This window comes from Saccopteryx bilineata, chromosome 5 (assembly GCF_036850765.1).
Source record: "Saccopteryx bilineata isolate mSacBil1 chromosome 5, mSacBil1_pri_phased_curated, whole genome shotgun sequence".
NCBI classification, from domain to species: domain Eukaryota; kingdom Metazoa; phylum Chordata; class Mammalia; order Chiroptera; family Emballonuridae; genus Saccopteryx; species Saccopteryx bilineata.
This window is the reverse complement of record NC_089494.1, coordinates 1,709,295-1,735,662: the sequence shown is the minus strand read 5'-3', so window position 1 is coordinate 1,735,662 and position 26,368 is coordinate 1,709,295. Positions and strand designations below refer to the sequence as shown.

Genomic DNA, 26,368 nt, shown 5'->3' with positions numbered 1-26,368 from the left:
AGACACTGACACTCCTCCCGCAGAGATGGCAGGGTCACACACAGAGACACTGACACTCCTCCCGCAGAGATGGCAGGGTCACACACAGAGACACTGACACTCCTCCCGCAGAGATGGCAGGGTCACAGAGACACTGACACTCCTTCCGCAGAGATGGCAGGGTCACACACAGAGACACTGACACTCCTCCCGCAGAGATGGCAGGGTCACACACAGAGACACTGACACTCCTCCCGCAGAGATGGCAGGGTCACACACAGAGACACTGACACTCCTTCCGCAGAGATGGCAGGGTCACACACAGAGACACTGACACTCCTCCCGCAGAGATGGCAGGGTCACACACAGAGACACTGACACTCCTCCCGCAGAGATGGCAGGGTCACACACAGAGACACTGACACTCCTCCCGCAGAGATGGCAGGGTCACACACAGAGACACTGACACTCCTCCCGCAGAGATGGCAGGGTCACACACAGAGACACTGACACTCCTCCCGCAGAGATGGCAGGGTCACACACAGAGACACTGACACTCCTCCCGCAGAGATGGCAGGGTCACACACAGAGACACTGACACTCCTCCCGCAGAGATGGCAGGGTCACACACAGAGACACTGACACTCCTCCCGCAGAGATGGCAGGGTCACAGAGACACTGACACTCCTCCCGCAGAGATGGCAGGGTCACAGAGACACTGACACTCCTCCCGCAGAGATGGCAGGGTCACACACAGAGACACTGACACTCCTCCCGCAGAGATGGCAGGGTCACACACAGAGACACTGACACTCCTTCCGCAGAGATGGCAGGGTCACAGAGACACTGACACTCCTCCCGCAGAGATGGCAGGGTCACAGAGACACTGACACTCCTCCCGCAGAGATGGCAGGGTCACACACAGAGACACTGACACTCCTCCCGCAGAGATGGCAGGGTCACACACAGAGACACTGACACTCCTCCCGCAGAGATGGCAGGGTCACACACAGAGACACTGACACTCCTCCCGCAGAGATGGCAGGGTCACACACAGAGACACTGACACTCCTCCCGCAGAGATGGCAGGGTCACACACAGAGACACTGACACTCCTCCCGCAGAGATGGCAGGGTCACACACAGAGACACTGACACTCCTCCCGCAGAGATGGCAGGGTCACAGAGACACTGACACTCCTTCCGCAGAGATGGCAGGGTCACACACAGAGACACTGACACTCCTCCCGCAGAGATGGCAGGGTCACACACAGAGACACTGACACTCCTCCCGCAGAGATGGCAGGGTCACACACAGAGACACTGACACTCCTTCCGCAGAGATGGCAGGGTCACACACAGAGACACTGACACTCCTCCCGCAGAGATGGCAGGGTCACACACAGAGACACTGACACTCCTCCCGCAGAGATGGCAGGGTCACACACAGAGACACTGACACTCCTCCCGCAGAGATGGCAGGGTCACACACAGAGACACTGACACTCCTCCCGCAGAGATGGCAGGGTCACAGAGACATTGACACTCCTCCCGCAGAGATGGCAGGGTCACACACAGAGACACTGACACTCCTCCCGCAGAGATGGCAGGGTCACACACAGAGACACTGACACAGGGCTGCCTCTGCCCAGTGACTCACCCAGCCCTGCCCCTACCCATATCCAGGTGAAGCCCAAATATTTCAGAACTGGAAATTGTTGAGAAACACTGAAACAACATCCTCTCGAGCAATTTAAGCAACTCTGGACAGACCCAAATTGTTCTTTTCTTCTCGTAAGTGGGAATACTGATGTTGGAGCTCAGCCATGGCAGGCTCCACCCATCAGAGCAAGGCCCAGAGTCCCAAAACTGCTGGGAAAGGCATTTAAATATTTAAAACAAAAACAAAAACAAAACACCATCTCCTTAGGAACTCTACTGTTGAGGCCACATCCATGTGAGCCAGTCCACCAAACCCACTCTTCACAGAACCCATGTAACGTCGAAAGGACACCCCCACACACAAAGAAACGTCCCCCCCCCCCCCCCCGGTTCTCACCCATCAAGTCCTATGGCTCCACTCAGCACTCAAGGAAGGCCCAGCCCAGAACCAAGAAAGTCACATCTACATCCAGGCCAGGGCCGCCAGGACAGAGCTTCACCCCGGACAGAGGCGTGGGCCAGGGGGCAGGGTGCCTGGAGATGAACCCGGGCAGCTGGGGAGTGGCCACGAGCGGGCAGACTGGGAAGTGCCCCTGTGCCCCCGAGCTGGGACGGTGGCCGCATTGTCCGGGGCACGTGGCTCCTAGTTCCCAGCAGTCACTTGTCACCTGCCAGGTGCTGCTGCTCCCCCACCTCCAGGACACCCCAGCCCTGCTGGAACCACGACTGTGCCCAGCTGGCCACAGACAGGCTGACCTGTGCCCCTCTCCTGAGAGGACACAGCCCCCCTCCCTCCCACACCACCACAAGAAACTTGTTTAAGGAGCGCTACAACGGGCGGGGTCGCAGAAGGAACCGGGTCAGAGGACGTAAGAGCAGTGATGACTGGACCTCCGATGAGGCTCTCCGCCTCTGGATCCAGCGTCCCCGCCATCTTCTCAACCCCTGCAAACCTTTCCCACCAGCACCTGCCTGGGGAGAAAACCTCGGGCCGGCTTCTTCCCGCTCCGTCCCTGGTCCTCACCACAGGGCTAACGCAGAGGAGGCGGGCAGCGGCCCCGGGCCAGCAAGACCCACGGACAGTGCCTGCACTCTCGCACGGCGGCCCGAGCCTGTGGACCCTGGGCCGGGACAGCGCTGGCCGCTCGCCTCCCAGCACAGAGAACAGCATGCGGTGTGCGTGGTATCGGCCGTGACCCGGCCCCTCGGCCCAGGTCGGATGAGATGGACGTGGCCCAGAAAGGAGGAACCTCCGATCACTGGGGGCGGCAGGTGAGGCCCTCCCCCTGGGCGCACCCTCCCTGCCCCCACGTGGTAGCAGGGGCTCTCGGCGCTCACCCCGGGGCGGTCTCCCTAACTCCAGCAGCACTGCCCAGTCCTCCCGCGGCAACACGTCAGCAAGAGTGCGCTCACAAGGGCAGCCACATTCTACAGAGGGAGTCCTCGGAAAAGTCAGGCTAATTTAACAGGAGCAAACTTAGCTATGAATGCAAATGGGTCAGGACAAGAAGGAGCCTCAGCTCTTACAGCACCAGGTGCCCAAGGGCTCAGAAGAAGCCGCCTACTAGAAACGGGTGGAGGCGAGCATGTGAAGAGCAAGCCTACTAGAAACGGGTGGAGGCGAGCATGTGAAGAGCAAGCCTACTAGAAACGGGTGGAGGTGAGCATGTGAAGAGCAAGCCTACTAGAAACGGGTGGAGGCGAGCATGTGAAGAGCAAGCCATCGGCTAGTCACACAGGCTGCCCCAGGAAAGGCCCCGGAGACCCTGCGTGCCCACAGCTCTCGCACGGGCAGTGAAGGAAGGCGGAGAGCTCACCTGACCCTCAGGAGAACGTCCTGCCTTGTGTGCAGGGAGCCAGTCCCCGTTAGTGACCCCAGACTAACTAATTAATTAACATCAGGAAGCTTCAGCTCACTTTACACCATTCTTTACAAATGCTATTTCAAATAAACAGGAGACTGCTGTTATTCTATTTTAAAAATACGTATCACTTTTAAATAAGCCTCAGGACAACTTTCAAGTATGCAGTATTAGTAAGAGCTAGAAAATGGTTGTGATGTTGAACATCATTTTTCATGTAAAAACCCCCCAAGTCCTAATGTTGCCTTTCCACAAGGAATGTTCCAGTTTCCAGTGCGGATCGGGGCATTCGCGTGGCAGCGGTGAGGACACTGGGCGGTGGAGGAGGGGGGCAACAAGGCTGAGGGTGGCCTGGGCCTGAAGTCCAGCAGGAAGAAGGTGGGGCTGGGATTGGGCTCCTGACCCTGACAGCGGCCGCTGAGCCGCACGCCAATGGTGTTCCCGGGGTTCCCCGCGGGCCCGGCGCCCGCTGCTGGTGCTCCAGCTTGAGGCAGAGCTGACAGGAAAAGCAGAGGGTAAGGTTTCTTCTCCTCCACGCTGCCTGTGACGCCTTCTTGAAGGCCAACGTTCCCACCAGCTCACGGATGGGTGAAGTGCCTGAGCACGAACGCATTTAAAAATGCAAAGTCAGACACAATTCTAAAAAGTTTAGTTATCTGCCTCATTTGATTTTTTTCTAGTCATTAGAATTCCCTAAAAATGTCTTTTTTTTATCGTGTTCTCATGAAACAGGCGAGTGAAAGGCCCTCACGTGGAAGTAAGACGAGGTTTCACCAGATCTCCCGAGCGACCCGGCGTGCCGGTCAGCCTGGAGCCCTTCCACCCGCTCTCGAGGTCTGCCAGGAGGTCAGGCCGAGTCCAGCATTCACTCAGGACACGCCACAGGCGATACGAAGGCCACGACGCTCAGCAGCACAACCACGCTCATCGGCACCACGGGAACACACACCCTGCATCCCAACAGAGGGGGAGTGTGGGGGCCAGGGGACACAAGGCCCACAGCCCCTTCTCCACGCCCACAGGGTCACGGGACCACACCCACTGAGGTGGCAGCAGCCCTCACTGCTCCAGACACCTGTCCCCGGACACCCACCCTCCATCCCCAATTCCCTTCCTGCGCCACACCACGGCCCACCCTCCAGGGCCCTGGGCCAGCCCCCTAACCCCCACCTGGACTCAGCTCAGACGCCCCGCCCCCCGCCCCTCTCTCCACATGAGCCACACTGTGTGTGCCAGGGCTCTGGTGCCTCTGCCTGGCCTGGGAGCTCCATGCCGGCGGCAGATGGACCCTTTAGTGACCAGTGCACCCTGCATCTGCCAGCAGAGGGGCTCATGTCCCTCCAGCACAGGTCAGCCTGTGGCTCAGCACCGGACGGCAGTACATGCTGACTTATGTATCCATGAAGCAGGAGTAACGGTATTTGAGCTCTGTGCACGGGAATCATGCAGAACAAATGAGGCCACTGCCAAGCACGGCTCGGAGCAGAGCCTCTGCTCGCTCCCGCCTGAAGCGGGCAGCTCGGACATGCAGCGAGCCAGTCACCAATGCGGGTGTCACCACACAAGTTCCAAGCACCTACAGCTAGACAGAACCAGATCTCCAGGCCAGCACTCCGGAGCTGTCGGGAGGTGGCTGCACACCTGCACGCTTGTCCTCATCGACCTGCCCCCCACCCCCACCAGGCTCCACAGTTACAGCTCAGGGGTCCCAGCACCAAGCCCCACGCAATGCTCCTGGTGCTGGCTGTGTGTTTCAATGCGTGCAGGGACTCATTCTTAAATCTCAATGTCGTTAATCATCCAACATTCAGCATCTCAGAACTCGGAAATTTGCATTTCTACAATGGTGGCTTTGAAAAAAGGACATAAATGCAAATGTTCCACAAACTGTATAAGAATTTTCAGAGAATTGCCAAAACAAACCATCAATGCTCCATTGACAGTGCATTTTCGGAGCACTTCATAACGACAGAGGAGTCGTGATTTTTTAAGACAAAACACAATGTGAGGATTAGAAAGAGAAGTCGGCTGAAAAAGAAGTCGTTATGGCTCCATGGCTTCCAGAACAAACCGTGACTGATTAAGCTCCCAGAAGATGATGGCAGGGAGGATGCGGTAGTGACCCTGGGTGTGAGGTGGCCTGGAGGGCACAGGGAGGGGGGGAGGGGAGGGGAGAGAGGGGGAGAGAAAGGAAGGGGAGGGGCTGGCGCATTTCTGAACCCTCCTTAAGGGGAGGGGAGGGCACAGGCAGAAGCACAGAGACTCACAGCACTCACCCAGTCTGCGCAGCGCAGTGGGGGGCCCGGTGTCAGCGACTGACCTCCCCTCCCCATGTCCTCACGCTCACCCTGGGTCCTGCCAGGTGCTCCCCTAGCTCCTCCAGCCACCGTGGATGCTCTGCTGACTGCACGGAAGGGTCTGGAAGTGCATCTCTGCTCCATATTCCGGGCCTATCCTCTGGCCTGAGCCCGCCCCACCCGGCACTCCTGCAGCTGGCCACAGGCTGCCCCAGCCACCTGGCACTCCTGCAGCCGGCCACGTGCTGCCCCGGCCACCCGGCACTCCTGCAGCCGGCCACGTGCTGCCCCAGCCGGCTCCGGGCTCCCCAGGGCTCCAGTCGGTCATCACTTGCAACCTGGGCCTCACTCAGAGTCCAGAACCTACCTGTCGCCAGCAGCTTGGAATCAATGTCTTCTCTGTGTTAAATGTGGGTCCTCAAAATTAATTTTCTCTCTTAAAAGTCCTTAAAACTTTGCAGTATTCCTGAAACATACTCTCATTGCAAAGCACGATTTAAATGACATAAAAATGTTTGTTTCTGAGTTAACTTCTATCTTAAAACATAATAACCTTCGCGTCCAAACTGGTTGCAACCAACAAACTGGAGACCAAGCAAAGGAAGACAGGAGCTCCACACTGAGAAAGGCGGCCCAGCTCAGACCCGCGGAGAACGGAGCCTCCTCCTGGGAGGCCTCCAGGATGGAAACCTGGCAGGGGTCTGAAGAAACAAACCATGTCAACACTCAGCTGACCCATGTTGACACAGACTTTTTAGCTGCTTTTGTACAAATGGGGTATTTCAAACGCAACAGAATATTAAGAAATCAGAGAATGGTCCAAATTAAAACACTTATCTTAAACATACAAGTTTCCCTCAAAATAGTTATGCTGCTTCTGATACTGTACACACCTCTTTCCGAGGTGCACGGGGAGAAAGGACACTGAGTTCCCTGACTCCATCCTGCCCAACCAGCTTCCTACCAAGACTCCGGTCTGCAGGACCACACACAGGCCCTCCAACGCCTGCCTGCTCAGGCCCGGAGACTGACATTGTTTCCCAGGCAGAAAAGGGTCAAAGCAGGTCAGCTGCGGGGTGGGGACGGGGTGGGGCCCGGGCCGTGCTGGAGGGGTGGCCGAGTGACTGTATCTGGTTCTCCTGTAAGCCAGCCAAGTCACCCACATCCTAGAGGCCTGTTCACAGCCTGACGCAGGATGTTGTGGGGGGGAAGGGAGCCTTCACTTGTCCTGCAGGCAGGCCGCACAGGGTTCCCTGTCCCTCCCTCTCCTGCGGGGACGCCCCGTCCAGGCAGGGGCCCTGTGTCCTGCAGCAGCAGCCTGGCCAACTTCAGGACACCCCACCAGGAAAAGGGTTGGAGCACGGAGCTCCGCACGAAGCTCACTATCTCAGAACCTCTCCCCAAGCTGCCTGTGAAGCCAGTTCCTTGAGGGGGACTCGTTCCAGGCCCTGCCCGGCCAGGTCCCTCCGCGGGCAGCTCGCACTGGGACAAACACTGATTCAGGGCAATAAAAGGCCAGCAGTGCGCAGTTCTGCGTCAGAGCCCGGGCCGCTCTGGCCGCGTTCATAAAGAACAGCCATAAACCCGTGCAGGCCTCGCCCGCCAGAGGGAGTCTGGAAGGAAAACAGGACCCAGAAAATCACCCGCTTCAAATAAAAAGGTCCTTCTATCGTCAGGGCAAAGGTGAACCACCTTCGGGCGAGAGAGGGAAGGGGACAGCAGGGGTGGCGTGGCACAGTGAGTGGCTAGGGAGGCTGAAGCAGACGGGACAGGGCTTCTCGGGCTAAAGAAGAGATACCAGAAACCTCCCGTTTAAAATAGCAAACTGAATAAATGACTATTATGTCTGCGCCCCCACCCACTAAAGTTACTAAATACAATTAAAAATATAGGAGGATATATAGCATTGCTAGATAGAGGGAAATAGCAACAACTGACGAAACACTTGGAGGAATTTCCTAGAAAAGAGAAATCTGATGGGGTCAAAGTGACAGGAAGACCAGCACTAGTGACTGGCCCACCACCTGGACTGGACAGCATGGCCCCGCCCACGGCCCCGCCCACGGCCCCGCCCACAGCCCCGCCCAGCCCCTCAGCAGCAGGGCCAGCACTGTTTGGAGCCCCTGGCTGCAGCCAGAGAGCTACTCAGGGAGGACACCTGTACACCAGAGCTGGCAGGAATGCTTAGCGAGCTCAGGCCCCAGGCCACCACCACCGCAGACAGAGAAGGAAGAAGCTCAGGCCTCTGGGGCCGCCCCACCCTCACATGCTGCCTTCAGCCTCCAGCCCACGGGGACAGACAGAGCCTGCAGGGGTCAGCCGATGGCCACCCCCACACTCAGACAGGACAGCAGCAATGGGCAAATTCGCACGTAAAGGCAAGGACCGTCAGGGCAGGAGAAAGCAAACCCAGCTCCCAGCTCCTCACTGAGACGAGCCTCAGAGAGGTTTGGAAGGTTCCGATAAGTAGACGGGGAGATACTGGTCAGCCCAGAGAAACCAAGGGCACAAATGCTTTCAGGAGACACAATAAACTTCTGGGCAAGGAAACAGTCAACAAAGAGAAATACACTGTATTTTATTTCGAGACCTAAGCTAGCAAGAGATAAGGTGACCAAACGTTTCTAGAGCAATTTCAGAGCAAACAATCTTTTTTTTTTTTTTTTTTTTTTTTTTGAGACAGAGCCAGAGAGAGTTAGAGAGAGGGACAGATAGGGACAGACAGACAGGAAGGGAGAGAGATGAGACGCATCAGTTCTTCATGCGGCATCTTAGTTGTTTCTTAATTACTTTTCCATTAATTGCTTTCTCATATGTGCCTTGACTGGAGGGATACAGCAGAATGAGAGACCCCTCGCTCAAGTCAGCGACCCTGTGCTCAAACTGGCAACCTCAGGGTCTCAAACCTGGGTCCTCCGCATCTCAGTCTGACGCTCTATCCACTGCGCCACCACCTGGTCAGGTCAAACTAATCATTTTATTTATTTATTTTTATTTTTTTTACAGGAACAGAGAGTCAGAGAGAGGGATAGATAGGGACAGACAGACAGGAACGGAGAGAGATGAGAAGCATCAATCATCAGTTTTTCACTGCGACACCTTAGTTGTTCACTGATTGCTCTCTCATATGTGCCTTGACCGCAGTCCTTCAGCAGACCGAGTAACCCATTGCTCAAGCCAGCAACCTTGGGTCCAAGCTGGTGAGCTTTTTTTTTGCTCAAGCCAGATGAGCCCACGCTCAAGCTGGCGACCTTGGGGTCTTGAACCTGGGTCCTCAGCATCCCAGTCTGACGCTCTATCCACTGCGTCACTGCCTGGTCAGGCCTAATCACTTTAAACGCACACAGCCACCCTGTCCACTGACCAAGAGATTCTGCTTCTTGGAATTGATCCAACGCAGGCAGCTATTGATAGATACATATGTACAATCTACATGTATAGTGATGGTCTGACGCCAGCTCAAAGCTGCTATACTGGTGCTGGGTACACACAAATACCCATCCACAAGCTACGGAGAGTATGTTACTTACACACATCCAAAGATGCTCAGAGCCCTGGCTGGATGGCTCAGCAGGTCGAGTATCGGCCCAGGGCACTGAGGTCTCGGTTGAACCCCTGCTCAGGGCATGTGTGAGAGGCGACCAACGAGCCCACAACTCAGTGATCAGCTCGCTGAGCGGGACGACGCGTCGGTGCTTGTGGGGCACGCAGCTGAGGCAGGCTTGCTGGCTGGCTCCCGGGTGCCAGCACTTTGCACAATCAGTGCATGAGCACGTGGCAGAGAGCGTGTGCTTGTGGGGCACGCAGCTGAGGCAGGCTTGCTGGCTGGCTCCCGGGTGCCAGCACTTTGCACAATCAGTGCATGAGCACGTGGCAGAGAGCGTGTGCTTGTGGGGCACGCAGCTGAGGCAGGCTTGCTGGCTGGCTCCCGGGTGCCAGCACTTTGCACAATCAGTGCATGAGCACGTGGCAGAGAGCGTGTGCGTCTCTATGGAAAGCTATGGTGCTTGCCCTCAGGGGCGATTCTCCCAGATCGCTCGCACGCCACCGCGAGGGGAGGTTCGCGATTCACTCAGCTGCCACCGCCACCACCAGACCCTGCTGGCCTCGGCCACCAGCGCTGCAGTGCTGCTCTCTCTCTTCTCCTGTCTCTCTCTCCCTCCCTTTCTTCCTCTTTCTCTCTTCCTCTCTTTCAAATAAATGGAAAAAATACAGTAAAGTGGAAGCCCACCGATGGGCTGACTACAGGTGGACTCCTGGCTGAGACACAGGAAGTGGGCGCGGCTCCTCGGTGGAGGAACGACCGCCCCTCTCAGGGTCTGCTTGACACGCTTCCAACCAGACATTTCATTTTTTACACATCAATCAATCATTGCGTGAGCAATTCACATCAATAACGTCTTCACAGCTAACAATCACCGCAGGAGCGTCAGGCAAGCCCATCGGGACAAAGGACGCTGCGTGAGGTTCTGGCAACCCCAGAGGAGAGGCGGACTCCACAGCCACACCAACAGAGACCGGGTGCCTGAAGGACAGCCAGCTCCGCCCAGGTGGCCACAGCCGCTCCTCCCACACAGACAGAGGACGGACCCCAAAGCCAGCGGCACACAGGGGAGCAGGCAGGGCTCCGGGCTTTCCCCAGGGGCGCACTGGGGCTCTGTCTGAAGGCGTGTGCCCATCACACTCCTGCAGCTGACAGCATACAAATGGAGCTCCGACCCCTTTCAGCCCCTTGCTGGCTGTGACCCAGGCAGGACACGTCCTCCCTCGGGCGCTGTGACGACCGAGGCCCGGGAATGCTCAGGGCAGAGCCCCACAGAAGTGGTCCGGCAGCGGGAGGGCCCCCGCGCTGCACCGTGGGCTTCTTCTCAGGCCCAGCCCAGGGCTGTCCCAGACCCCCAACCTCCCGAGACCCCCAGAAACAAAGAGGGTACGGGATTAACTCTCCAAATCACAGACTGACCTTCAAACATCACCCCACTATGTACCATTCTTGTCTCCTGGCACCAAAGACCCACGTCTGCCACTCAAGCCAGTGTGCCAATCACCCTGGACCCGGGCGTCCTGCGGGCTGTATCAGTGTGTGTCCTGAGACGAGGGCAGTCTGCTCTGCCCTGGGCGCTGCCGCAGACCCCCGGGGCCACAGCCAGGAGGAACCGTCTACTGCCCAGCGACCAGCTGCAGCCCTGCACTGCCCGCCGTCCGCTTACCTGGGTGGCTTTGGGAGCTCATCGCTAGCACGTCGGCTCCTCTCTGCGACTCAGCGGCTCAGAACGTCCACGGAAACAGGGCTCCACAGAGCTCCAGGGTCCCGCTGACACATCCAAGTCCGGCAACGGGCGACACCAGGTGGTCCGAGGCAGGGTGTCTACCGACTCAGGGGAGGACCTACGTGGCGAGAGAGAAGACAGGCACATCAGTGGGCAAACCGGAACCCAGGCTGAGTTTTCACTGACCTCACCACTGATGGTCGAGGCCCACCTGGGTGTTTCTGCAGATAGGAAGCACTGGGGGGGGGGGAGACACACACGTGTGACCGCGTGTAAGAGCGACTGCGGACCAGCCTTCCTCAGCCTGGCACCGCCCACGGAGAACGTTACAGGGAATCCCTCCGGCCACACCCACCGCCGTTTTCCTATGGGCACACCCCGCCCAGCCCATATCTCATGTCCCAGGTCCTACCTAGGGGCCCCCTGAGGATGGGAGTGCCCCCTGCATCCAGCTTCCCTCACTGAAATCGTCCTGGTGCTCTAACTACATAGTCACCATTTCCTCTGCTGCCTTCCACTTTCTCATTATAAGTGATGTGCAGTCGTCACAGGAAACATTTAAAAAGTCGCTTGTGACGCCATCACACAGAGGCAGACATCCTGTAATATCCTGACACTCTTTCCCTCGCCTTCCGCCCCGACGGCCAGCCCCTGGCCCCCGCGCCCACTCTGCGCTGACTTCACGCCAGCCCTCCACCTTCACTAACACTCCTGCCCACAGCCAGAGGAAGGTTCTCTGACAGAGCTGCCCCCACACTTCAGGGGGTGGCATGTGACTGGGGCCAGGTCCTCAAACCTGGTGCCCAGGCCCAGACCCACCCACAGGTCAGCCACTGAGCAGAAGAGCCCAGGGACATACCCAGATGCCCACCCCAAGCACGCACTCCGTGCGGTGGCCTCGCAGGAGACGTCTTAAACTTTGTGATGAGCGTGCATCGCTGTTATAATCAGAATAAAGAAATACGGTAATTATGAAAATTCTCCTATTAACCCTACCCTAGCGTAAGGCCCATCAAAGCCCTCTCTGTTACCTCTTCCTTTGCTGATGTGACCAATTCCTGCTCTTGATTCAATTACTCAAGGATATTTTTTCTGATTCCTTTAACAACCAAAGGACCCTCGCCAACACACTGTGGAAGGGATCATTCCCCAAAGGTTGGCTATTTAGGTGGTTTCCAGGTACACATGATCTGTAACTCTGTGGTTAATACCTTCTCGAGTACGGTTCTGTAACTGGTTGTTTCCCTGTGAAACATGGTGCCATATTTATCCCAGGTTCTGAATTTCTTGGTCTTGAGGAAAAGTAGACGGTATGTTTTGTGCACCTTTGCAAGCCTCAGATGACTCTGTTCCCTTCACACAGACGTCACACCTAGGCTGGGTATAAAAGTCTTAGCTCACAGACACAGCACCACCCTCTGCTCTGCAGAAAACTCCATTAGCCAAACAGTGTTTCCTTCCTAGGGAGCCTCTGAAGGCTGGGTTAGGATGGAGCTGCTATTGTTACTGTTACTCTATTCTGTCCAGAATCTGGGAGAATATTTTCTTTTAGTCTTGAAATTCAAAAATGTTCTCAGAAAAGTGCATGGTGAGAGGCTCCTTTCGTTACTTTGTTCCAGACACGGACCTTCCGATACACACAGGCCTTTCTGCCCAGGAAGTGCTCTTGAGTGCCGTCCGGACGACTCCCTGGTGACGGCACTGCAGCTCCTGCGGGGACCCTGCAGGTCTGGCCGCTCACGCTCCGTCACCACGGGCACGTCTGCCGTGAGCTGTCCTGCCTGGGCATCTTCTCCAGCATGTTTCCCACGTCACTGCCATTTCCCACGACGTCGGCCTCACTCCTATGGCTTCTACTACAGACTTTAAAGTGACCGTTTGTTTCTGAATGTCCCTCTACAGCCCACCCACATTCCCGCGTCCCCTCCGCCAGGTCACCCTTCCTGACCTCCCGCTCCTGTTGTGGAGACACAGCTTCCACCAGCCAGTCTCCTGAAACGTGCTTTCTGATTTCCACCGTAAATCGTTTTCAGAGGTCAGCTCGTCTGCACTTCAGGACGGGTCCCCCTCCCCGTGTCCTGGGACACCTTTCTGAGGCCCACGTGGTCGTTCTTCCTGTTTATCCACCCTCACAGAACAACAGCTCTAGCCCAGAGCTGGGCTTTGCTCAAACGCCAGGCACACCTCTCCTGCCCCAGCGGCCGCTGCAGTGCTGGAAAGAGCCTTCTCAGGGCCCGGCTCTGGAGGCTGACTCGCAGTTTGCTTCCACTGAAGGTGAAGCAGAAATCAGGTGTTCTCAGATGTGCAAACACTGAAAATACTCATCACCAGCACATCCAAATGGAAATTCTATCACAGAGCCCCTCAGGCAGGAGGGAAGCAACACCAGACGGAAACACAGCTCCTATAGAGGAGCTAAGAGCCTGGGACCCGGGGCCCACGCAGGTAACACAGCTCCTGCACTGAGAGACTGAGAGGCTAAGAGCCTGGGGCCCGGGGCCCATGCAGGTAACGCAGCTCCTGCACTGAGAGGCTAAGAGCCTGGGGCCCATGCAGGTAACGCAGCTCCTGCACTGAGAGGCTAAGAGCCTGGGGCCCGGGGCCCATGCAGGTAATGCAGCTCCTGCGCTGAGAGGCTGAGAGGCTAAGAGCCTGGGGCCCGGGGCCCATGCAGGTAACGCAGTTCCTGCGCTGAGAGGCTAAGAGCCTGGGGCCCGGGGCCCATGCAGGTGACGCAGCTCCTGCACTGAGAGGCTGAGAGCCTGGGGCCCGGGGCCCACGCAGGTAACGCAGTTCCTGCGCTGAGAGGCTGAGAGGCTGGGGCCCGGGGCCCATGCAGGTAATGCAGCTCCTGCGCTGAGAGGCTGAGAGGCTAAGAGCCTGGGGCCCGGGGCCCATGCAGGTAATGCAGCTCCTGCGCTGAGAGGCTGAGAGGCTAAGAGCCTGGGGCCCGGGGCCCATGCAGGTAACGCAGTTCCTGCGCTGAGAGGCTAAGAGCCTGGGGCCCGGGGCCCATGCAGGTGACGCAGCTCCTGCACTGAGAGGCTGAGAGCCTGGGGCCCGGGGCCCACGCAGGTAACGCAGTTCCTGCGCTGAGAGGCTGAGAGGCTGGGGCCCGGGGCCCATGCAGGTAACGCAGTTCCTGCGCTGAGAGACTAAGAGCCTGGGGCCCGGGGCCCATGCAGGTGACGCAGCTCCTGCACTGAGAGGCTAAGAGCCTGGGGCCTGGGGCCCACGCAGGTAACGCAGCTCCTGCACTGAGAGGCTGAGAGCCTGGGGCCCGGAGCCCATGCAGGTAACGCAGCTCCTGCGCTGAGAGGCTGAGAGGCTGAGAGGCTAAGAGCCTGGGGCCCGGGGCCCATGCAGGTGACGCAGCTCCTGCGCTGAGAGGCTGAGAGGCTAAGAGCCTGGGGCCCGGGGCCCATGCAGGTGACGCAGCTCCTGCGCTGAGAGGCTGAGAGGCGAAGAGCCTGGGGCCCGGGGCCCATGCAGGTAACGCAGTTCCTGCGCTGAGAGGCTGAGAGGCTAAGAGCCTGGGGCCTGGGGCCCATGCAGGTAACGCAGTTCCTGCACTGAGAGGCTAAGAGCCTGGGGCCCGGGGCCCATGCAGGTGACGCAGCTCCTGCACTGAGAAGCTGAGAGGCTAAGAGCCTGGGGCACGGGGCCCATGCAGGTAACGCAGCTCCTGCGCTGAGAGGCTGAGAGGCTAAGAGCCTGGGGCACGGGGCCCATGCAGGTGACGCAGCTCCTGCGCTGAGAGGCTAAGAGCCTGGGGCCCGGGGCCCATGCAGGTAACGCAGCTCCTGCAGAGGGGCTAAGAGCCTGGGGCCCATGCAGGTAACGCAGCTCCTGCACTGAGAGGCTAAGAGCCTGGGGCCCGGGGCCCATGCAGGTAACGCAGCTCCTGCACTGAGAGGCTAAGAGCCTGGGGCCCGGGGCCCATGCAGGTAATGCAGCTCCTGCACTGAGAGGCTAAGAGCCTGGGGCCCGGGGCCCACGCAGGTAACGCAGCTCCTGCACTGAGAGGCTAAGAGCCTGGGGCCCGGGACCCACACAGGTAACGCAGCTCCTGCAGAGGGGCTGAGAGCCTGGGGCCCGGGGCCCACGCAGGTAACGCAGCTCCTGCAGAGGGGCTGAGAGCCTGGGGCCCGGGGCCCACGCAGGTAACGCAGCTCCTGCACTGAGAGGCTAAGAGCCTGGGGCCCGGGGCCCATGTAGGTAACGCAGCTCCTGCACTGAGAGGCTAAGAGCCTGGGGCCCGGGGCCCACGCAGGTAACGCAGCTCCTGCAGAGGGGCTGAGAGCCTGGGGCCCGGGGCCCACGCAGGTAACGCAGCTCCTGCAGAGGGGCTGAGAGCCTGGGGCCGGGGCCCACGGAGATAACGCAGCTCCTGCACTGAGAGGCTAAGAGCCTGGGGCCCGGGGCCCATGTAGGTAACGCAGCTCTTGCACTGAGAGGCTAAGAGCCTGGGGCCCGGGGCCCACGCAGGTGAACAAAAGTCGTCTCTTACACTGAAGTTCTCTAAACGAGAACTGTTTAAAGCAGAAGGGATTATTAGGAAGTTTATACCATGTCTAACAATTATGAAGAACAGTGTTAAGACTTTCAGCTGTAACTGCAGTGGAAGCACGCTGTCCTGTGTCCCCACGCTGCATGTGGAGGGTGGCGTGAGGTCACCAGGCAGCATGCTGTGAGGACCTGGAGACAGAAGCTACTGATCCTACAGCTTCCACTTCAGTTCTCGTTCACATATCAATAAAAAAATAACAGTCAAAAAACTAACCCAGACGAAGGCAGAAAAAGGAGAAAGAACATGAAAAGGGACAAGTAGGAAGCAAATAGAAAGATGGTAGCTTTCGACTCGACTCCATCAATCCCCATGTCAAACAGCGGCTCCCACCCCAGCTAACGGGCAGAGGTGCTGAGCTTGGGGGAAAGGAACAAGACCCACTTTGCCCGAGTTCCCAGAGGAGTCGTGTGAGGCAGGACTGCACACGACTCGGAGGGCATGCCCTGTAGATGGTGAAATAGGTTCCCAGGTTCATGAGCCCAGTCAGGGTGCTGCCTCCAAGGATCCCGTTTTAAGTATGAAGATACAAATACATTAAAAGCAGAAAATGGAAAAGAGATATCATGCAAAGACTAATCAAAAGAAAGCTGTAACAGCTCTACTCACATCAGAAAAAGGACGTGTTAAGGGAAGGATGTCACCAGGGGTAAAGAAAGCCATTTCATGATGCTATGGGAGTCAGTTCATCCAGAGGACAGAACAACGCTACACATTCATGCCCCCCGTGACAGAGCTTCCTATGTGAAGAAAAACATTAATGAAAGTGTAAGGAGAAATGGACAAATCTGCAGTTAGAGTTGGAAATTTCAACACCCTGTTCTTAATCATCATTAAAACAAGTAAACAGAAAATTAGTAAAAACAGAAAAGATTGACAACCCTACTGCCCAATGTAACCAGAAAGACACTTATAGAATAGTCTATAAACAACAGAATGAACATTCTTCACATTCTTTTTAAAAGCACATAGAACATTTACCAAGATAGACAACTTTGGGGCCATAAAGCAAGTCTCAATAAATTTTAAAGGACTCAAGTCGAGCCCCACAAATATGTTCTCTGACTAAACTGAAATTAAGTTAGAAATCAGCACAGAAAGGTATCTGGAAAACTCCAAATACTTGGAAGCGAATACGTTTCCTGAGGCAGAGAAGAGAGTAAAGTACACATTAGAGAGAATGTGAAATGACGACAGGAAGGGAAATGAAGATACCACCTGTCACCACACCGTGTCCTGTCTAGAGGGACACCCATGGGTCACCACACTGTGTCCTGTCTAGAGGGGCACCCATGGGTCACCACACCGTGTCCTGTCTAGAGGGGCACCCATGGGTCACCACACCGTGTCCTGTCTAGAGGGGCACCCATGGGTCACCACACCGTGTCCTGTCTAGAGGGGCACCCGTGGGTCACCACACCGTGTCCTGTCTAGAGGGGCACCCATGGGTCACCACACCGTGTCCTGTCTAGAGGGGCACCCGTGGGTCACCACACCGTGTCCTGTCTAGAGGGGCACCACACCGTGTCCTGTGTAGAGGGGCACCCGTGGGTCACCACACCGTGTCCTGTCTAGAGGGGCACCCGTGGGTCACCACACCGTGTCCTGTCTAGAGGGACACCCATGGCCTGAGAGCCCACATTAGAAAAGAATGTCTGAAAAGTCAATGACTTCAGGTGTTGCCTTAAGAAACTAAAAAGAAAATAAACTCAAAGTAAAAAAAAAAAAAAGAGAGAGAAGAAATCAATGAAATAGAAAAGAAAAAGAATCAACGAAACTAAAAGCAGATTCTTTGAGACAATGAAATTGATAAACCTCTAGCTAAACTGATCAGAAAAAACGAGGAAGGTCCCGGCAGGCTGGCTGAGGGCAGAGCATAGGCCCAGAGTGTGGAAGTCCCAGGTTCAATTCCTGGTCAGGGCACACAGGAGAAGCGCCCATCTGCTTCTCCACCCCTCCCCCTTCTCTATCCCTCTCTCTCTCTCCCCCCCTCCGGCAGCCATGGCTTGATTGGAGCAAGTGGCCCCAGGTGGGGATGGCTCCATGGGCTCTGCCTCAGGCACTAAGACAAGGGCCCCAGATGCACAGAGCATCACCCCCTAGTGGGCTTGCCAGGTGGATCCCGGATAAGATACAAGCGGCCGGAGTCTGTCTGCCTCCCCTCCTCTCACTGAATAAAAAAAAAAAAAAAAAAATGAAGACAATACCAAGAATGAGAGATTAACATAGATCATATGGATATTAAATGGACAAGAACGGATTATAAACAACTTTATGCCAATAAAGTTCACAATAACTTCTGACAATTCAGATGTAATCAACAAATCTGTACAGACCCATAGGACTGTTGACTGTCGCTCAGTTAAGGAGAGAGCCCCCTCACGTCAGTGCCCTAGGTGTCTGCCCAGGGCCGGACTTCAGAGGATCCCACCACCCTTATTTCTTTCTGGAGCTGTCACTCATCTATTTAATCACTCACTTATATCAGTGTGTGTGGCTCACGGACACTCATTTCACCCTGTGTGCTATAATCCAGTACTATCATTATTTATTTTGTTACTGAAGCTTTGGCCATTGGGGGCTCCTTCGGGGCACTGGGGGCTCTTTCTGGACACTGGGGGCTCTTTCTGGACACTGGGGGCTCCTTCGGGACACTGGGGGCTCTTTCTGGACACTGGGGGCTCCTTCAGGACACTGGGGGCTCTTTCTGGACACTGGGGGCTCCTTCGGGACACTGGGGGCTCCTTCGGGACACTGGGGGCTCTTTCTGGACACTGGGGGCTCCTTCGGGACACTGGGGGCTCCTTTGGGGCACAGGGGGCCCCTTTCGGATGGCTCCTGTGTTTTCCTCACGAGCCTCCCTCACCGCTTCTTTTAAAGTCTTTACTTCTGGCCCCACAAGACGTCCCCGTGGCAGCCTTGGAATCCGCCGTGTCTCTCAGGAGCCTGGTCCCTCCCCTTTGGAGCACTGTGCTCAGACACCCAGGTCTGGGTGCTGGCTGCACCCCTCCCTGCCGGTGTCCCCGACATCTGTCCTTCCCAGCAGGCAGGACGCACGCATCTAACATGCACATTTAGAGTCTTGAGTCTACACGGACGCCTCTGGTTCTGCTTTTCATCCTCTTTCCTGCTGTTCACCTATTTCTCCACCAGTGAGAAACCCGTGTTTTTATCACCTCCAATATATTTACTGTTTTGTTCGATTCTAGTCTAGAGCAGTTTCAGATCGGACACACCCACGCAGGAAACACATTCTCCCGCAGGCTGCAGAAGGTCGTCCACACCCTTTGCCTCCGGCCCCCTAGTCCACGGTCCGAACACGGTGTGTCCTGGGTGGTCAGCTCAGCTCTCTCCCTCCGCCCCCCTCAGCGTGGGGGGTGCCTCTGTGATAGAACTCGGGTCCCCTGTAAGTATCTGCATTTCAGTGTGGGGGCCCCACATCCTGGCTGGTTGTAACTTCTTGTTTATTTTCAAGTAGGGGAAGAGTAAAAAATACAAATTTTGTTTAAATGGAAAAAAAATGTAAGTGTTCATGTTGATATTTGAGATTTAAATTTTTAGAGTTTTGATGTAAATTTCTCTTGCTTTATAAAAATAAAAGGCTTTTGTATCATGGGAATTTCCGACACACAAAGCAAACGAATGGTCTGAGCTCCTCACCCAGCTCAGCAGCCCCCAGCCCCTTGCGTGTGCCCCCCGCCTCCCCCCGCCTCTCCCTGCACACGCCATGCAATGCCCCCCGCCTCCCCCCGCCTCTCCCCGCACACGCCCTGCAATGCCCCCCGCCTCTCCCCGCACACGCCCTGCAATGCCCCCCCGCCTCTCCCCGCACATGCCCTGCAATGCCCCCCGCCTCTCCCCGCACATGCCCTGCAATGCCCCCCGCCTCTCCCCGCACATGCCCTGCAATGCCCCCCGCCTCTCCCCGCACATGCCCTGCAATGCCCCCCGCCTCTCCCCGCACATGCCCTGCAATGCCCCCCCCGCCTCTCCCCACCTCTCCCCGCCTCTCCCCGCACGCGCTCTCAGGGAGACCCTGTCACCACACAGGTTCCTCTCACTCCGCGGTGCTCTGCCAGACCAGTGAGAAGTGAACATCTCTGCTACAATGTATTCAGAATCCAGCTCTGCTCTACATAGTGAGGCTTGTCCGAGCACTGTGGCCCCCACTCCACGAGAACAGAAGCCCCTGGCAGGGTCTGGGCAGTCCAAGGAGCCTGAGGCAGCTCTGGACAGGCCAAGTCACAGTGCCAACCGAGCCACGGCCTCCCCGCTCCAGAGGGGCCTCCAAGCCGGCAGGGCCGGGGGAGATGAGCCCTCCGCTCTGCTGTCCACCCTCCGCAGCAGAGCTCCAGGAGGCCCAGAGCTGCTCACCCCTGCTGTCTCTGGTTAGGGCCCTCAGAGCCAGCCTGTGCCCGGCCCCCGAGGGAAAGGCACAGAGAGCCGGGGGCGGGAGAGCCCGGAAGACAGTGGACCTGGATGGACTAAGAGGCCGAGGAGCCAACGCCCGACGCGGACCTCGACGCCCAGCCTGGGAACCCTTCTTTCTAGAAGCAGCTACGGACTCAGGTGCGGGAGGGGGCATGTGAGAACAAAGGGGTACCTGCTGGGGCCACAGTGACAGGCATCCCGGCAAGCACGGGCCTCCCAGGAGGGCCTGGGCGGCTAGGGAAGCCCGGGAGGGTCCTGGCGGAAGCTGTGGGCGGCCCTGTGGAAGCCTGGCCCAGACTCCTGCTCCCACGGCCTCGTCTGCTGGGCTGTGGGTGCCACACCTCTTGGCCAGAGCAGGACACCTTGACTGGCAGCCCTACAAAGTGAATCCAACAGGAATGGGGTCATTCCTCAGAGGAAAACTGAAGTGCTAACCAACGGAGGAGGGGACAGGACTGGACGGACAACTGCCACAGAGAGATGCACGGGACCAGAGACCCCAGCCCCGAGGCCGGAGCTGGGGACACCAGGCGGCCAGCAGTTACACTCGGCCGGACTGGAACAGCAGCTCCCTGTGGACAGCGGCCAGCTCCCCCCACCGGACCCCACAGGTTGAACGGCCCATGCTGGTGCGTCTGGTCAGGACTGCCCCTGGCCGCTCTGCCCGAGTTCCCAGACACCCCAGTGCCCGAGCCAGGAGACAGTGCTGGCCTGGGGGGCTGGGAGCCGACCCCACCTGGCCTGCATCTCCTCAGCGAGCCGAGTCTCTGCCTCTGGAAGAGCCCTGGGCTTGGGCAAAGCAGGAACCTGCAGCTTTCAGTGGCATGCACAGGAGAGGCTCTGCGAGGACACAGGCGGGGGACACGATGTCCCCCAACACGGCACAGAGAGGGGACACAGGCGGGGGACACGACGTCCCCAGCGCGGCACAGAGAGGGGACACAGGCGGGGGACACGACGTCCCCAGCGCGGCACAGAGAGGGGACACAGGCGGGGGACACGACGTCCCCCAGCGCGGCACAGAGAGGGGACACAGGCGGGGGACACGACGTCCCCCAACACGGCACAGAGAGGGGACACAGGCAGGGGACACGAAGTCCCCCAGCGCGGCACAGAGAGGGGACACAGGCAGGGGACACGACGTCCCCAGCGCGGCACAGAGAGGGGACACAGGCGGGGGACACGACGTCCCCCAGCGCGGCACAGAGAGGGGACACAGGTGGGGGACACGACGTCCCCCAGCGCGGCACAGAGAGGGGACACAGGCGGGGGACACGAAGCCCCCCAGCGCGGCACAGAGAGGGGACACAGGCGGGGGACACGACGTCCCCCAGCGCGGCACAGAGAGGGGACACAGGCGGGGGACACGACGTCCCCAGCGCGGCACAGAGAGGGGACACAGGCGGGGGACACGACGTCCCCCAGCGCGGCACAGAGAGGGGACACAGGCGGGGGACACGAAGCCCCCCAGCGCGGCACAGAGAGGGGACACAGGCGGGGAACACGAAGCCCCCCAGCGCGGCACAGAGAGGGGACACAGGCGGGGGACACGAAGCCCCCCAGCACGGCACAGAGAGGGGACACAGGCAGGGGACAGGAAGTCCCCAGCGCGGCACAGAGACACGGCCTAGCAGGAGGCCGTGGGCGTCCCGTGCTCTCCCTCCTGGCACTGGGCCTCATCGCCACGGGCTCGCGCCCCTCTCTTCTCCATGCTGTCTCCCCAGAGGCCGTTCCTGAGCTCCCAGATGCCAGCACCCCCCCCACTCCATCACCCGCTGTTCCCCCCAGAGCCTGATACTGGATCACTGACCGACACTATGCATTTACTGCTTCAACTTTCTCACTGTCAGCCCCTGCCGGCCAGTGACAGCAGCACGCGGTTTCCCTATCGCGTGACACACAGAAGGCCTGTGACAAAGATGTGCTGAGAACCGTGTGGTGTCAGAGACCACCTCGGATGGGGCTGGGGTCAAACGGAAATTGCAGAATCCGCAGCTCGCTGCCTGGGGGGTGGGGGCATTCCAGGAGAGGAGTCAGGGGCCACATCAAACATGGAAGGGACCAGAAATCCAAGAACAAGTGGCCTCAGGGCCCGCAGGGCTGTGGGCAGAGCAGCAGAGTGACAGGTAACAGCCCGGGGACACCTGGCTGAATAAGGAATTTGCATATTTTAATGAAGATGGTGGGAGAGGAGAAAATTAAGAACAAACCATTTTATAGCTGAAAACTAAAATTCCTCACAAAGAAAGAGCTACCACAGTAGCCTTTACCTCACAGTGAAAGTCAAGTGTTCTGTCCTCAGCTGAGAGGCCAGCCTGCTGATAACACTGAGGGCCTGCTCGGCCACGCCCCGCCCCGCCCCCATGTCCATCACAGCCCGCTAGGCCCCTCCCCCGTGTCCATCACAGCCCGCTAGGCAGAGGGTCTCTGGACAGCCCAATGCAAGTCACAGTGTACAATCACACTAGAAATTGAACGTTCAAATAAAATAAAATTCAAGCGTGAGACTGTTCCTCTCATCTTGATGTAACATCTGAGGACACTCTGCTGACAACAGATTATTGCTTTCCTCAGGAAGCACCCAGACAGCACGCCGTCCTGAGATCTCACAAATCTAAGTTTTCAGAAACCTCTTCGAGCAAAGCATTTGAAATCTGTATCTGTACATCTCTAACTAACGTATGAGCTTCTGATAGATATGAAGTAAATGTGGAACAGGGTATGACTTCAAACACAGCTGCTTGTATATGACCGCATTCTTTCCTGGTTTACAACATAAATATAAAGCCCACATTCGGGAGGGTGCGCGGTAGAAAAGAATCTGTAATTCTGATTCATAAGCTCCTTTAAAAAGGGCATGGTCACTCCACTAATTAGGCAGCCTCTCACGCTAAGCATATATTTATATAAAGACATCGCTTTCTTTATTTTCATTTCCATTCCATACAGAACAGAGGAAACCGAATGCGTCACTCCAGCTCCTGCGTGTGCTCATGTTTCCCCACCACGGGTCCTGCGTCCAGGATTACCTATGGCTCTTCCATCCGGCAGCTGCCCTTGGAAATTCTAGTTGACCTAATTTCATGGAATAAACCATAAACCTTCCAAAGAGTAAAAGTCTTATAATTATAAATCCTTAAGAGAACACTCCTTTTAAAATCTTATTCAGTGACCACAAAGAACTGTGGCAGAGAGCAAGGAGGACATGTTTTCTCACTGACCACAATCTTTCACATCCCGTCAGATGGGTCAAGAATGACCACGGCTCGAAGTCCACTGTACACTTCCCTACCACAGCCTCGGCCTGCCAAGCTAGTTGGCAAACAGCGAGCTCTCAGTGAGAGCAAAGAGATGCCACACACCCGACGGCACCCCAACACCGGAGAAGGCGCACCAGTCCTCAGCAAAGGCAACAGAGAGCCTTCCCTGACTCAGGAATGAGGCCGGAATACCCCCCTCACCACTTCCGGTCAGCAGTGTGCTGGAGACGCTAGCCAGGGCCACAGGGCAAGAAAAAGAAATGAAAGGCACAAGGGTTGAAAAAGAAGACCCTGCTTTATTCACAGACAGTGCACTGTGCACACAGAAAACTAAAAACAACCTACCAATAAGTATCCAAATTCCCAAGTGAACTTAACAAACCACTCGGTACAAGGTCAATACACAAAACTCAAGTGTATTTCTGCACGCCAGCAACACACAGAAAACACAATAGATGCTACTAATGACAAATATTGGCAAATATCCAGGGCCAAATTTACCAAAAGGTGTGTAAGAACTGATTCATTAAACTATGAAATATTATAGGGTTAATGCAAAATCTAAATAAATACAGGAAAACATCATGGACATGGTCGAGAAGAGCCAACACGGTCAAGATGTCAATGTTCTCCAAATTAATTGGTAGTCAATGCAATCTCAATCAAATTCCACCAGAACTTCTTTGAAAATTTACAAGTTAATTTAAAATTTTACACGGACGTACAAAGGGTCCCAAACAGCTATCTGGGGGGGGGGGGGGAGGCCTGGAGAACTTACACTACTAAATATCAAGATTTATGAAACACCTATGTAATTTAGACAGTGGTGTGGGATTAGACAAAACAAGGAACAGACTATCCCAGAGTGAGGCCAACACAATGGGATCAGAGCAGACCCTGATGGAAACCAATGAACCGTGACCCACCATCGTGAAAACTATGTGAGATGGGTCAGGCATGTTGAAGGTAAGACAGCAAAGTTGAGCCTGCAGGACACAAAGATCTGCAGGGTAGACAGAGATTCTTAGATAGACTTTTACATCTTATTTAAGGTACTAACCATACAGGGAACAAACAGTATGCTGCACGGCCTCAAATTCAGAACTGTGGTTTATCAGAGAGCAGAGCGGAGTGGAAACACACCAAGAGCAGAAGTGCTCTGTCTGGAACACGTCACGCTAAGGACCAGGATCCCAGGTCTGTAAATAATTCCTATAAATCATCGAGTCTGAAAAAGGCAGGTGACCCAAATAAAAAATGGGCCAAAGATAGGAACAAGTCCTTATACAAAGAAAGGTTCCCAGGGGTCAGCCACCGCAGGAAGAGGCGCTCAGCCTCGGTCCTCACCGGGAGGGGGACGGGAACCACAGGACATGCCGAACGGCTAAAACTTAAGAGCAAAGCAGAGCCCAGTGCTGACAAGGATGTGGAACACCTGGGACTCCCCTACTCTGCCGCGAGCGTGAACGACACAACACTGTGGGGACCCGCTTGGGCAGGAGCCCTGGGGCTGAGCACACACACACCTGTGCCCCAGCAGGGCCACTCCAGGAGCCTCGCCCTGAGCGAGGTCATCAGACAGAAATCTGTATGTATGAAATAATTTTTAATTTACATGTTCTTCCATGAAATAACCTATTTGATTAAATTAATACAAATTTTAAATTTTTTAATCAAAAAGCAAACTTTCGAGGATGACTTTTCTGAGTCGTGTTTGTGCGGTGAGCCTCTCCCCAGGCACTGCTTTGTTTAGTGAGCTCCCTGAGTGAAACTCGACGGAAAGCCTAGCGATCATGCTTCAGGAGAGCGCGACATTGTGACAGGTGGCCACAAGGACAGTGCCACGTTGCGACAGGTGGCCACGAGAAGAGCGCCACGTTGCGACAGGTGGCCACGAGAGCACCACGTTGCGACAGGTGGCCACGAGGACAGTGCCACGTTGCGACAGGTGGCCACGAGGAGAGCGCCACGTTGCGACAGGTGGCCACGAGGAGAGCGCCACGTTGCGACAGGTGGCCACGAGGACAGCGCCACGTTGCGACAGGTGGCCACGAGGACAGCGCCACGTTGCGACAGGGGGCCACGAGGACAGCGCCACGTTGCGACAGGGGGCCACGAGGACAGCGCCACGTTGCGACAGGGGGCCACAAGGACAGCGCCACGTTGCGACAGGGGGCCACGAGGACAGTGCCACGTTGCGACAGGTGGCCACGAGGACAGTGCCACGTTGCGACAGGGGGCCACTAGGAGAGTGCCACGTTGTGACAGGGGGCCACGAGGAGAGCACCACGTTGTGACAGGTGGCCACGAAGACAGTGCCACGTTGTGACAGGTGGCCACGAGGAGAGCGCCACGTTGTGACAGGTGGCCACGCAGCAAAGATTTAGGGCTTATTTCCGCACACCTCGTCGGGACAGATTTATGTTTTAGTTTCCGGATAGATGCTACATGTGAGAGTAATAGAACTCCGTCTCGGTGCGTTCTATCAGGAAGCTCTTCACGGGGCCTCCTGAGACTGGCAGCCCCTCCCAGCGGCCCTGGGAAGGCCCGGCCAGTGGGGGGGGCACGGCACTGGTGCCGTGGCAGGCAACACCAGGCCGCCAGAGCCCTGTGCACAGACGCAGCACGCACGCGCGTGCGCGCACACACACACACACACGCGCACACACGCGCACACACACGCGCACACGCGCGCACACACGCGCGCACACACACGCGCACACACGCGCGCACACACACGCGCACACACGCACACACACACGCGCACACACGCGCACACGATAACAACTGTCTGCAGCAGCAACACAGCGTCAGTTCTCTCCACAGAGGAGAACGGCCTCCCAGCCCCCAGCCCCTCTTCCAGACGGCTACGTCTGTTCACTGATAAACCACTACGTCGTGGTTTTAGCATGTTTAAACTTCTTGATAAAATAAACTCTTTAGATTGAGAATCCAGATGGATGAAGCATCCAGATAAAACAATCCTTATTTCCTTTAGCTGCTAAACAAAATAATTTTAAAGATCCTGGCAGGCAGGGACT

The 26,368-nt window shown here is 56.7% G+C and overlaps 1 protein-coding gene across 7 annotated transcripts in view; it reads right to left on the bottom strand.

Annotated features, from left to right (window-relative positions):
- HDAC4 (histone deacetylase 4) overlaps positions 1-26,368 on the bottom strand; it is a 276,699-nt gene that overhangs the window by 224,741 nt on the left and 25,590 nt on the right. For 5 of the 7 annotated variants that reach the window (XM_066233665.1, XM_066233662.1, XM_066233664.1 and 2 more), the window contains exon 1: positions 11,010-11,200. The exons of 1 other annotated variant lie outside the window; for it this stretch is intronic. In XM_066233665.1, coding sequence (XP_066089762.1) covers positions 11,010-11,031 — 22 coding nt within the window. In that variant the 5' untranslated portion in view covers positions 11,032-11,200. Of the gene's footprint in view, positions 1-11,009; positions 11,201-26,368 lie in introns of those variants that run through there. One more of the 7 variants, XM_066233661.1, reaches the window with a different exon arrangement.